The 13,275-nt window shown below is 41.4% G+C and overlaps 1 protein-coding gene across 1 annotated transcript in view; it reads left to right on the forward strand.

The window, feature by feature from the left end:
- Nucleotides 1–13,275, forward strand: part of CACNA1C (calcium channel, voltage-dependent, L type, alpha 1C subunit) — a gene marked incomplete at its 5' end in the record, with an annotated part of 196,950 nt that overhangs the window by 125,435 nt on the left and 58,240 nt on the right. Inside the window, 2 exons of the mRNA XM_009875416.1 lie at nucleotides 1–14; nucleotides 2,975–3,085. The exon at nucleotides 1–14 is cut by the window's left edge and continues 166 nt beyond it. Coding sequence (XP_009873718.1) covers nucleotides 1–14; nucleotides 2,975–3,085 — 125 coding nt within the window. The remainder of the gene's footprint in view (nucleotides 15–2,974; nucleotides 3,086–13,275) is intronic.

Here is a 13,275-nt window from a genome sequence, read left to right on the forward strand (position 1 = left end):
GTCTGGCCATGCAAGTAAGTAGGCGAACAAGCAGAAAATTTTACAGGTGATGAATTATCAGACTTTGTCAGGGAAAATGTAAAACTGGCCAAGGTTGAAACCTGCATTCACCTTATAGATGACAAATTATTAGACTTTGTTGGAAATGTAGAAATGGCCGAGGTTGAGATCTACTTTTACTTTCTTTATGAGGGGAGAGAGACAGGGGCATGATAAAAAACATTGTACCATGTTCACTCCTGCTGACAGGTTAAAATGAAGAATCTGCCTGTCTTCCTCTTTCTGCCAATATCTGTCACTTTCAACAAGTCTATATTAACTCCTTAAAAACAACGAAGCCACACACAGTTACATCACAGACCAATTCAGTGGCCACTATAATAACAAGTGAATCCTCAGTTCTGACTTGTCTTCTATGAAATGCAGCAATAAGCCTGGAACTGCCACTCACTTAAGATCTGAATTTTAAATTCGGGATTTATTCTGTGTTAAAAATAGAGAGCAAATATTTTTGGCAAACAAAACAATCAAAGAAACTGGGAACAGAGGGTAGGAAGGCCCTAGTGTATCCTATATTCTGTCTTAAGAATCATAAAAAATGTCTAGAAACAACGTCTAGAGGTCATATTTTCTATCCCATCACCTAAAAGCAGAATCAACTTCACCTAAAGTGTTTCTTGACAGATGTTTGCCTAACTTGTTTCACTACTTGCTACCTGCTATGCTGTGCAGTGATTTTCTTCACTGTGAGAAGGTTTTCCAAATGTGTAATGTGAATCCAGCAAAGAAACATTTGCAGCTAGGTCTACAAGAATAGCAAACTGTGGCAGTAGATTACAATGTGCAGGTGGATCAGCAGTGAAGGGGAAGGGATCAAAACCTTTACCAAGTCATCAGCTTACAATAAGGATGTCTTACATTCCTTTCAGTCAGGAAATGGGCCCTCATAGACACAAACTCCATGTATGTTTCTCCAGGTCTGTACCTTCATGTTCTTTCCAGTCTGGGTCTGCCCAAGGTCTCCTCACTTCCCTTTCATTTTCAGCCAGTCCCAGACTCCATTTGCTAAGCCTGTCTTTGCACTCCCCATTTCCTTGGCCACTTGAGCCCCATTCTCTTCTGCACTCTGTATGCTTAAGAGCCAATCTACCTGTTACTCTCCTCGCTAAAATCCATTCTTCCTCCTCACCCAGGCAGTCTCTGAACTCTCTTCTCTGATGTGTGGCCCAGACAGTCCAGATCTCCATTCCTCAACCTGTCCTTCTCTTCTCCCCAGTACAGACTCTCAGTCACAGTTACACCTCCATGGACCTCCTTTCCAGTCTCCCTCTGACCTTTCCATTTATTTGTCTGGTATACTTTTTTCCCTTCTCTAGTTTGTCCCTTGTTCTGAGTCCAATTCCCCATGCACTCCTACACCAGCTTCTCCTTCAACCTTAGCGTCTCACCATTACATTTTCCACTGGATCAATTCCTGCCTGCCCCACTCCCAGCTTCACCTCAAAACTAGCCTGTTACCTATCACCCACTAAGTCTATATTCACAGTCAGTTTTCACCTCCTTTTCTCTCACTGTCTACAGTCCAATGACACCAGATTTCTTGGCGTCCCTACTTTTTCTTCGTCTGCTCTAGCTCTTTCCCATCCTCATTGTAAAGGCTTCCTCTGTTGTCTTGCCGAAGGCACCAACAAAGGAGTGAGGCAGGATGAGCACAAGAAAGTGCTCTGCTCTCAGCTGCAGTATCTACTGCCCTGCTTGTCATGAAGCAATCGAGGAGGACTATTATGTTCACTCTGAAGCTTTGAAGCATGCTCAGTTGACGTGACAATGAGGCATGCTCAGGCCAGGTAGAGCTAAAAGCTGTGAGATGTTTGTAAACCCATAGGCAGGATGGCATCTCGGGAGATTCTAGAAAGTCTATATCCATCTTGGGAAAAGTATGGGCTTAAACCATGGGCAGATTTGGGTCAAACATCCTAATGGACAGCAAACACAAAAGCCACATTCCAGTAAAATTCCAAGTTTTTAAGCAGACCCCGGCAGGTATTAGAGTGTTTCAAGGAAAACATTACAAGGAATTTTGAAAATGCCTCAACAATGTATTTTTCCCCGGCTTTGTTTTAACTTGTTATATTTTTCCCTTGTTTTAACTGAAACTCCATTAAATATATCACCTTGAGCCAATGCAGAATATGAAAATTATCCCAGCTGGCTAAAGTTTATCGAAGTTAAGCGACTACAAATTGGATCTTACAAACTGGAAGATGACCTTAGAATAAGGCAGTGCAATCAATCTGAGGATATAATGATCTGGAAATAGGAATATGAAGAGTGAGGTGGCAGCATTTGCAGAAGACACTACTTATATTAATCAATAGAAGACAGAGAGTAGCTTCGTAAGATCTTAATAAAGTTAAGTGAACGGGCAGCACAATTGCAAATTTAATACAGAGTTGACAAATGCAAAATAATGCATATTAGAAAGATACAATTTGAGCTGCTCGTGTACTTTGCAGAATCCTGAATTAAGCTAATTACTTGGAGAATGGCTTGGTATCATTGTGAACAGCTCAGTGAAACCCCTGTTCACTGTGCAGTAGCAATCAAACAAAAAAGTAATCCAAGTGTTAGGGAAGGGCAAGATAACAAACACAGCTGAAGACTGTCTTGTACCATTATGCAAATTTATAATGAGCCCTCAACTGGAATTGTGTGATTTTGGTAGCCCTTGTTCAAAAGGATTTTTTAAAAGGATAGGAGATCCAGAGCCAGATGGCAAAAAAATGGCTAAAGGTATGGAAATTATTATGTGTGACGGAAGATGGGAATTCTAAATCAAAAAAAACCCCCAACTCTGATGGGGTTTTCTTTAGAGAGCCTCAGCATAATAAAGGGAGATCAGGAGGGACCCTGTGGATTCCTAACTGGCTGATATGTCTGTTCCTCACGCCGCTGCCGGGTTGCTATTTTTCAGCACTATGGTCAGAGCTGCATGTTCAAGGAAGCCATGAATATCCTCAACATGCTCTTCACTGGCCTCTTCACTGTTGAGATGGTCCTGAAATTAATCGCCTTCAAACCCAAGGTAGGTGCTATAAGCGTAGAGTTTCCTGGCCTCTGTGTGTGAGTGCATGTGTGCGGGGCAGCTGTGAGGAGAAGGAGGAGGTAAAACTTTTTGATCTATTTCCCCACCAGTAACTGAGCTGGACAGTTGCTCTCTGGATTGGAGTCTCACATATATTTAATAATTTTTTCACTGGAGAGTAGACACATTAAAAAAAAAAAATTTTAAAAAAGTGCAACACCTGCTAATAGAGAAGGTTTCTAGTTCTCTGTTTCCATTAAGTCATAACAGTGGCGCTATGTTAAGGCTATAACAAGTTTTCCATTCTGAATGTTATTCTAATGATCTCTCTGACTTTCCTTAAATAAATTATAAATAGCATCCCATGATTAGTCTCCTGGCCCAAGTGAAGATAATCAAGCATGACTCATTTTGAGTTATTAGCTTTGGAAAAAAATGTTTCTTCTGGGAAGGCTACCTCTCAATAATGGTTTGGATTGCTTTAGTTTTGAATTTAAGACTTCATCCATAATATTCAGTACCCCATTGGGTCCTGTCTGAAAGTGTTGTCCTGTTCATTAGGCCATGGCATTCTGCTAGTACAGCTGCACCATGGGGTATGATTATAACCTACAAACTCTTCCAACTAAGTTGTCACCGCTGCTGCAGGACAAGGACAAAGATTCTGACCTCACATTAATTTAAGATTACACAAGGCTTTCTTCTTTCAGGTTTAAATTCAGTGTTGTGTCATAAGGAGTGGAATCCAGATATCTAAGCACAGGTACCTCATGTGATTGTATCCTGAAGCATACCTTGATACATTCAGGCTAGAAAATACTGAAACATCAGTTATGACATTCGTAAAGATGAGAACAATCACGTCTGACAGTCATACTTATCCTTCACGTTAAACACTTAGGAGATCACTGAAGTTAAGAGCTTCTCCCAGCTCTAACCTAAGATCTTCCTCATCCTCTGCTCAGAAACATTGCTCTCCAATTCTACTGAATTCAGTCTTACTTGTTCTTGTTAACTCAGTGTTGACTTTACTTCCACCTAGCCTCTCTCTCCTTCTTCCACACTTTCTAGTACTTCTTAGAAGAGTCACAATTTTATTTTTATTTTTACTGAGCCCATCTCCTGTTGGAGATGTAGTTCTCTGGAAAGTTAGGAGCTTCTTGCGCAGTCCTGGTGAAGGACTCATTTTTTCAATTTTTTTTCAAATCTCAAACACTGTCTTGGGAAATTTAGAAGTATCATCATTTGTTTCTAAAGTGATTATAATTTTCAGGAGGGATCTACCTTTCATTTTTGAGATTTTGCCATGTCTATTAGCCAACAAGTCTTCTGTCACTTTATAAAATATCATCTGCTCTCTATATACCCAGAAATGTAGCTCACAGGCTTTGTAACATTTTTCTGATTTTATGGTTTACAAGAGATTCTTAACTTTGAGAAAGATGAGGTTCTCAGCAGGGCTGTTTTGAGCATTTAGGGAAAAGTTGAAGCGGTTCACACTGAGCTCCATACATATACAAGGAAGCCTTTACATGACCAGAAGGCTTTACGTTAAATGTAATTGGCATTGATGATATTGGAGGTTCTTTCTTCTTCCTGTGTCTTACTTCCCTTTTCAAGTTTTGATGCATAATGAAGTATTAGACGAAATCAACAGAGGGCATACATGTATCCTCTGGATAGCAAAAAATGGGAACAGATTGCCTAAAGAGATTGCGAAATTTCCCTGACTTGAGGTTTAAAGATTAAGTTAGGGGAACCTTTCATTAGAAACATTTCAGGAATGTATGATCTGCCTTGAGACAGAGGAATGGGCTAGAGCAACTCACAAAGGCCCTCTCAGCCCAATTTTCCATGATTCTGTAATTTCCAAACTAAATCTCCAGCACTATACTATAGTAAAAGTGAGAATATGAAAGTTTTCCTTGTGATCAAAATAATAGACTCTTAATAAATTTTTAAAAAGGGACCCACATGATTTACAGAGAAGAAAACCAGGAATGAGCTAGTGAAGACAACTAATACAGCAAAAAGATTTGCCTCCAGCAGTATATTGATAGAGGATTATGTTGAGTACCAGTTCAGTGACTCAATTTTGGAAACACATGAATTCCTTGTGTAACTTGCCATTGTCTGTTCAGTACAAGGATTTGGCCTGCAGCGTTCATTCCCTGCTCCATATTGACTCAACCTGCTTTCCAAGGAAGGAAACCTCCTCTCCCAGATGACTACTTGGACTGATGTGGACCAACACTGCGGGGCACAATCTACTTCTCTTTAGGTTGCACTTTGGGATTGAAGCTGAACTTTCCTAGAATATGTTCTAATGTGGGAGTCTCCCAGCAAGGAGAAAGTTGTTAGCTCAGCCTTCTGCTTGGCCAGACTTTATGCCCTCCTATCACTCAAGGTATAAAAGCAAGCGACATTTGCAGATGGAGGTTGTCCCCAGGAGCACCAGCTGGAAAAGTCCAAAAGGATTTCGTTGTCACCTGGGTGAACATCCCTACAGCATACTCTCCCCTCTAACGAACCAAATTCCTCAGACAAAGACATGGGATGCTAAGTGACATTAGGGTTTCCCAGATGTGAAATGGCAAGATTAAACGCTCATGGGATCTCTGCTGAAGACAGCTTTGTCTACCATTTCCCAAGCAATAAAACACAAACCAGCCTTTGTTTAAGCTGCTTTGACTCATTTTGAATCTGTGCTCAAACATCACTCTTTTCTGTCTGAAGAGTACCCTAGACTGAGGGAGCTGTAAGATTTACGACTGACAACAAGAAAGCGGGAAACTTGGTTAGCTGAAGGTGTTGTGTCCTCGCCTTAGTGTCAAGCCACGGGCAGAACAGAAGTGAGCACGGAACTGAAGCTGGCAAAATTTGTTCTGAGTTCTCCAACTTTGTGATGCTTAACCCAACAGTGGCTGCTGCAGCTAACCTTCAACTACAGCGAGCAACGTGGTAACTTACTTGTAACTCTAAAGCAGCCACCAAAGAGCAGTCCCTTGCACAGCCACTTCCTAAAGGCACCTTGGAATGAATGGTCTGTACCAGCAACAGAGGATCATGGTTTTCTCCATCTGTGCAAGGTAGAGCAAGCTGCTGCTCATTCATACTTTTACCAGACAGAATTGCTAAGGGAACTGGGACAGTTTTGTGAGGTAGTCAGAGCTGCTACCACCCTAGCTTCTTAGAGAAGCCAGCACAGGGATGTATCCATGCAAAACAGCTTTGAGGCAAGTCTAATATGCAGAGTTCCTGCTGCAGGCAGGGTGGCAATAGCTATAATATGAAGTACTGTAACACACTACAGTTCTACCTGTGTATTATATGGATGACAACACAAAAGGCAGCAGTCTATGACCAAATAGATTTTTTTACTGTATCCAATTTTTATTTCTTCACTCCCATTCTGTGAGGAGACATATCCTTATTTGCTAGTCTTAATTGTAAAGGTGGGAAAAAAGCAGATGCAATCAGTTGTACGGACATTGAGTACGATTGCATATGTGCCTGACTGCAAAGAATCAGCATGGATAATCCAGCCCTGCAACTAGTCCTTGTCAAAAGAGCAAGGATCTACTCATTGAAATGCCAGCTGTTGGAATAAGGAGCCGACTCTGAGTCAGGGCTCATCTCCTAACACTTAGAGAAAATATGTGAAGCAGGTAGAAAGGCAAGGACTTTCGTAACTAAACATACCGTTACTGTTGAGATTGCTTGCTCTCCTCAGTGATTCCCTTTGGTACCTGTCCTTTTTTTTGGCCATCTGCTGTGAACAGTGTTTTGGTTTGAATAGTCTCCAGGGAGGCTATAGAGAAGAGGGCTACATTGACTGGAGCAGCTGTTGCCGGTATCGACAGTGCATGCCAGACAAGGACAAGACCAGCCTCTGAGAGCCCCCATGGTTCTATGTGGCCTATTTTCTGGAGCAAAGGATCAGTTATCCCAGTTTATTTGTAGGATTAATCTAAGCACTGTGTAAGACAGCTGATCTGTGCCTGATGCAGTCTTGACAGAAGGGTGTGCTAGCAGTGAGCAAGAGAGATTTGGGATGATTAGGGCTGCTGATAAAGAAAATACCCACTACATGCCCTGCATCTCCTTACAGAGTATTAGTGTGCTGCTCTGAAGCAAAACTCCCAAGTGGACCTGAGTGTTTGTCTTGGCTGACACTCAAAAACTGATTCAAGACTAGTTACTTCAAAGAGACAGTCTAAAAGTAACGCTGTTAAGCCAAGGCCTTTTGCTGCTTTGTTTTTCTAATTTTATAAATTCTCCAGCCAGCCTGGTGAGCTATTTTCCAGCTCCTGCATGGAGCAAGCTGCTGCTGCTTCATGCTTTTTCCAGAGAAAATTACCAAAGGGAAAACTGTGCTCACAGCTACTACTGTCCTAGCTTCTCAAAGAAGAAATCCCCACAAGCACCGCTCCATGAAGGACCACCTGCTCTACAGAACCTGCCTGGAGTTTATCTTTTCAACTCAAATGCAGCAACTTAAAATTCCTGTTCATATGAAGCTGTGCCATCTGTCAACGTACATGCTAATATGGGCATGGATATTCCTCCAGGAATTTCACATCTTTCCAGCTCCCTGGAATGGACTGTTTTACTGATGAACCTTTGCTGGTTTGAGCTAAACAGAACCAGTTCTGTTCAATGATTTTTTTACTTCTCAGCTCAGTCTCTTCTCAGAGGCTGCACGTTCTGAAGTCAGCAGCATGTTTTTGCAGTGTCTGCTACTCGCAGGGGTGAACCCCGGTGTTTATGCAGAGAGGCTCTTGCTTATACTTATTCTGGGACTGGGACGCAGAAAGGCTCTTGCTGATACTTATTCCCATAGTGACCAAGGCCACTGCTGGCTCTTGTGTGCCACGCTGGGGGTGCTGGGTAGTAAGAGGGGTCACAAGGAAGTAAAAGGTTGTGCTTCTGGGGAGTGACAAACAGGACAGGTGACCAACGAGAGTATATTCCATTCCATGTACCTCATATTCAGTATCACAAGGGTTTAGGTCTTCTTCTTTCTTCTCTTCTGAAATGGCTAGCGTTCAGGGAGGACTCCATCCGATCTTCTACCTTTGATCTCAATTCTGAGTTGCTGTATCCAGGTCCCTGCTGAGCCTGGGAGTTCCTCCATGCCACCTGCTCTGCAGCATTAGTGGGGATTGCTGTCGGGGTGGGAGGAGGAAGTCGGGTTTATACTGGTTTTGTATATATGTATATAGTTTACTATTATTTCCTTATTTATTAAAGTTCTTTTAATTTTTTTTTTTCCAATCTCTAGTCTCTCTGTCTCATTCCCTTTTCCTTCCCGTTTGGGGAGGGAAAGGGTGTTAGAGAGCATCTGTCTGTGTTTAGTGGCTGGCCCAGCCCTAACCCATGATAGAACCACATCTACTTTTTCTTTCAGGAAACATTTCATGTATCCCCTTACTAGCTAGAACAGGACTAGTAATCCAAGATCTATAAATTTTCTACCACTGCCCCTGTTATGTCAAACTGGGGAAGACAATTCAGTGGAACTACTCCCGGGCATGAAGTAAAGCATGTGTTCATATACTTCATGAAATCCAGGTCTGTGTGTGGAAAGGGAATCTTGGGGATTTCCTCTGTGGAATTATGACTATCAGAGAAACCGCAGATCACAAGTCTATATTTCATTTACTAGATACTGTCAGCACCTTTCTTCCCTGGGTGTTTACGGATGTTACTTGTAAAGCAGCCTGTAACAACGCCATCTGTCCTGCCTCAGATAGTTGGTTCAGTCACTTGTTTATCACTGTTGCTTTATTCTGAATTCTTGCCATTCTGTAATGTCATTTTCATGTAGCACAGTCCCGATCTCTGTGCACTGTTGCAAACAAGTTTAACATTCAACACAAGGCATATAATCCCATGTGATCCCAGGAAGAGCCCTCTGAGTAGTGGAAGTCATGAGTGTCATCTGTGGTTAACTACTTAGTTAACCATTTACTGATGGATCGATGTGTCCTCAGTGTTTCTTTCTCCCCTAATGCATTTTCCCTTCTTTATTCCTCTTTAAAGTTCTTCTCAGTCAGCATTCATCATGCATTTGATGCCTCGACACCTCTTCTCAAACCTGCAAAATGACTCATCTGTTTTTGTTCCCTTTTTCCTATTCCATTTCTTTTACATTTATGCCTATAAACAGATCTTTGAGCAGTCTCTCCTAAAGTCACACTGGCTGTTTCATACTATTTGCATTCTTCTTTCTCACCGTAACCATAATCTGTCATTCGCTGGTCAGGATAGAGGCTTCGACATTTTTGCAAACAACTGAAATTTCTATCCAATCTATCCCCCTGCACCACACAAACGTTGGTTAATTTTGGAAATCTAATGGAGTCTGTAATTCTTCATTCTAGTACCTTTAGAAATACCTATATAACTTAGGATGCTGCCCTGGCATTATTCATCACAATGTTTTATTTCTCCGGTTTATACAGAGAAAGCAAAGATATTCTGCACTGGTACAAAAATGTCCAGAAAATTGGTTGCCACTGAGTGGTCTTTTTGCTCAGTGCAGAAAAACACTTCAGGTCCATCCAGCAGACTTAGGTATCATATTTAGTGAAAAATCACATGTTGTGGGATGAAGCATGGTGTCATAAATTAGTAGTTTAGGTTGTGTGAACGTATACCTTAGCCCATGGTGCAGACAGCTGCCTCCCTCTCGTGGAGTTTGGCCACATAATTCCGATTGTCAAATGGCTCTTACTTTGAAGGTTTTTCTCTGCTGGTTTTGGCAGGTTCTTAACCCAAATAGTCATCTAATTGTTTCCTCTCCTTAGCTTCAGTATTACCCTTCCTGTTTTGGAGGGACAGCATCTAGACATGAAGTATTTGCTGACTGAGTCATCTACCCCTGCAATAGGTAGGGCAGTCTCTAACCACCACTCTGCTTTTGATTGGAACAAGTGTTTTAAAAGGCAAAGGAAGAGTTGAGAAAGCTAATATGTTTCAGGATCTGTGGGTGAGGAAAAAAATATACCTCATTCAACTAAAAGGAAGAGTGAGCTCTGCTTGATGTTGGGGAAGAAAAAGCGAGTATGGAGAGAACTAGGAATAGTCAGGTAAGAGAGTGTGTGAACTGAAGGAACTAGAGAACAAAACAGTCAGGAGGGACCATATCTGGAGGGAAAAGTAGATAAACCACACCTGGAGCATTGGAAGAGCCATACACAGCTAATAGAGAGTTGGAACAGACAGAATATCCTTAAAAACAGATAGAAAAAAACCAAATAAACAAAAAACCCTGAAAGAGGAAAGTATTAATAAAATGGAAAAATAAGTGATAGGACAAAAGTGGTGCAAGGAAAAGAAAAACAGAAGCAGGGCTGAAAGAAAAAGTAAACTTGGAAAGGGATTTTTAGAAAATTAAAAACTGATTTAAAACCTATAGCTTTTAAGCTAATGAACGTTTTTTTGTACTGCTACATTTTATTGAAGTTCTGTGTCAGACATCCCAGGTCTCCATGTTCAAACACATCAGTATCTCAGCCACAAAGCCTCACTGTGCACCGTCTCATCAGGATAATTTACAATAAAAGTTGGATGCAATCTGTGGATTAATCTCAGCCCAATTACAAAATGCATCAGCATGTCACCCCAGACACGCTCTCTTTTTTCACCCCAAATTTTTTTCTGGGTGAAGTCTAGACATACTGTATATTCCTTTGGATTTTCTGTACAGTCAGTAGCCCAGCTGGAACTAATCTCAGCTGCTCCAACAAGCCCAGCAGCCACATGACCAGAAATCCCTCTCAACCTTGTAGTGCACAACCAGACATTGCATTGTATGTGTGCAGTCAGTCTGAAGCTCTCAAGGAACTGCTGAATCAGGCTCAAGGGTTTTGGAAATACACTAGAAAAGGAAAAAGTCTTAACTCCTCATTAATCACTCGCCTGCTTTATTTTTACTGTGATTACCTGTCTGCCAGGAGTTTCATGCATTTTGCAGAACATACACATCATGTGGAGATTTGGCCATATGGTCTTTCATATCCATAGGTCTAGGAGGAAAAATGAGTCTCTTTTCTAAGTCCTTTCTACAAAAGTAAATACAGAAAGTACTGCATTGTCAAAGCAGCAGGTTTAGGTGACTTTGATGAGAAGAAATAACTTGAGATACTTATTTTGGACATGGATGATTAGGTCATCCCAGTCCTTTATAACCAGCAGTGGGCTCGAACAGAGAGTCATCAGGTAAACTTTCTCCCAAATGCTTCTTGCCCAACAGAATTTCCATCTGCCCACATATCCAGGAGAAAGAATAGAAAACAGAGGCTAGGAAAATAACTGAGCCTGTTGTAGAATAATCTGTGCCACAGGACTCTCCCGACAGCTCAACATTGAGACTTTCTCACAGAACATGCAAGGACATCCCACTAGCCAAGGGCCAAAGCAGCTGCTTTTGTTATTCCAGATCTTGAAACTACCTGATTCTGTGCTGCCAACGTGTTACAAGGCAGTGACATTAAAAGAAAGGTGAACCACATCCCAGTGGTTTAGAGTGCTGGCCCATCAAGTTAAGCAGCATACCTAATGTTACTGCAGAGCCTCGAACAGCAAATATTCCAGAACACTCAGGGATGAGGGTGATTTAGCAACCATTTCCACAAATGAGGAGTTAGCAAATGAATAACTGCCTTCTCTGATATGTGAAAGTACAGGGAATCCTCTTTGACACTTCTAGATTTCACTGAGTTCCTCACCGGTTCCTCAGCGTGTGTGGGAGTGGAAGTCTGGCCTTTCCCGACACTTTGGAGAAGAAAGTAGTGCCAGACTAAAGCTTTTCTATTGTGCATATGCTTATATTCTGAGATGGCATAAGCATGACTCCACCTAAACAAGTCATACAGTGTGAAAAACATTTAGTAGGTGAATGTAACAGAAGAAAGTAGGCAGATGATGAGAGATGGGAATTTGCAGTAAATCACAGCTCATGCCTCTCATTGAATCTGGGTCAGGAAACATCAAAGACTTCCTTCGAAACACTGCTTGACATCCTGTATGAAGTATAGTGGTCTCTTTCTCATTTCCTTGTAGAAAATATATGTTACAGAAGGGCACGAGCAAAGTGGATCTCAGCCGGTTTCTTTGATGGTGCCCTGAAAAAAGAGGCCAAGAATGAACTGAGTATAGAGAACAAACTTCTCTCTTCATGAAAAAAAAACCTGTCTTTTCATGCTGTGGTGGAAGTACTTGGTGAGCTACAAAAAGGCTGCGGCTTCCCATGTTACATTGGTTGTTTAAATGCAAGATGTTCTTCCTGGAGGATGAGGCCAGCAATTTTCTGCACACAAATAGATCCTCTAATTACTATATAGAATGTGTTAAATTTCTAACACTGATGAACCAGAGTTATGCAATCCTCCAACTTTCTGAAGGATCAACGGAGAATTCAGTAGGCAGAAAAAAATGTTAAAGAAGCTGTATAAGAGCTTCAATGAGAGGACCTTTTCCTTCACAGCAAATTTACCCAGAGAATTTGCATATTGCTGCAACATTGTGACAGATTTATTTTCAGTCTAGCACTTGGGTTTTTAATGTCATTATAAATGATCAAAAATAATGATATGCCTGCACAATGCAACAGTGTGGGAAGTACTGTATTAGCTATTACACTTAATTATTTAATACAGAAAATTATTCACACAGTGTTAAAAGCCCAGTGGGATGGTGAGCTGGGGTCTTATTCACAATAGGATTGATAGCGTCAGGAGCAGCATGTAAAGGGAACAGTTCCAGGGAAAAGTGGCTTGCTCTCACTCTCAGACAAAAAAATCCCAACCCTCTATCACTTCATGTGAGGTTGTTCTAAAGGGTCAAAAAGTTCTCACTAATGTGAATCTTCTCTTCACATAAGAATGATACCACATAAAAGACTGTGATACAGCCCATTAAAAACTGTTTGTTGTGCTAGGAAATGATGCTTCCACTGCCAAGCGGTCACCCAGCTGAGGTCTAAGAGAGTTGATTTCTCTTCTTCACCATCTGTCTGGCTTTTGTAGAACCTTGGAATCTTTAGTTTTCTACATTTCTGCTCCCCAAAGCATAAAATCATAGACTCGTTTAGGCTAGGAAAGACCTTTAAGATCAAGTCCAACTGTTAACCTAGCGATTTCAGATCCACCACTAAGCCATGTCCCTGAGCACATCATCTACAC

This window comes from Apaloderma vittatum, unplaced genomic scaffold, assembly GCF_000703405.1.
Source record: "Apaloderma vittatum isolate BGI_N311 unplaced genomic scaffold, ASM70340v1 scaffold528, whole genome shotgun sequence".
Classification (NCBI taxonomy): Eukaryota; Metazoa; Chordata; class Aves; order Trogoniformes; family Trogonidae; genus Apaloderma; species Apaloderma vittatum.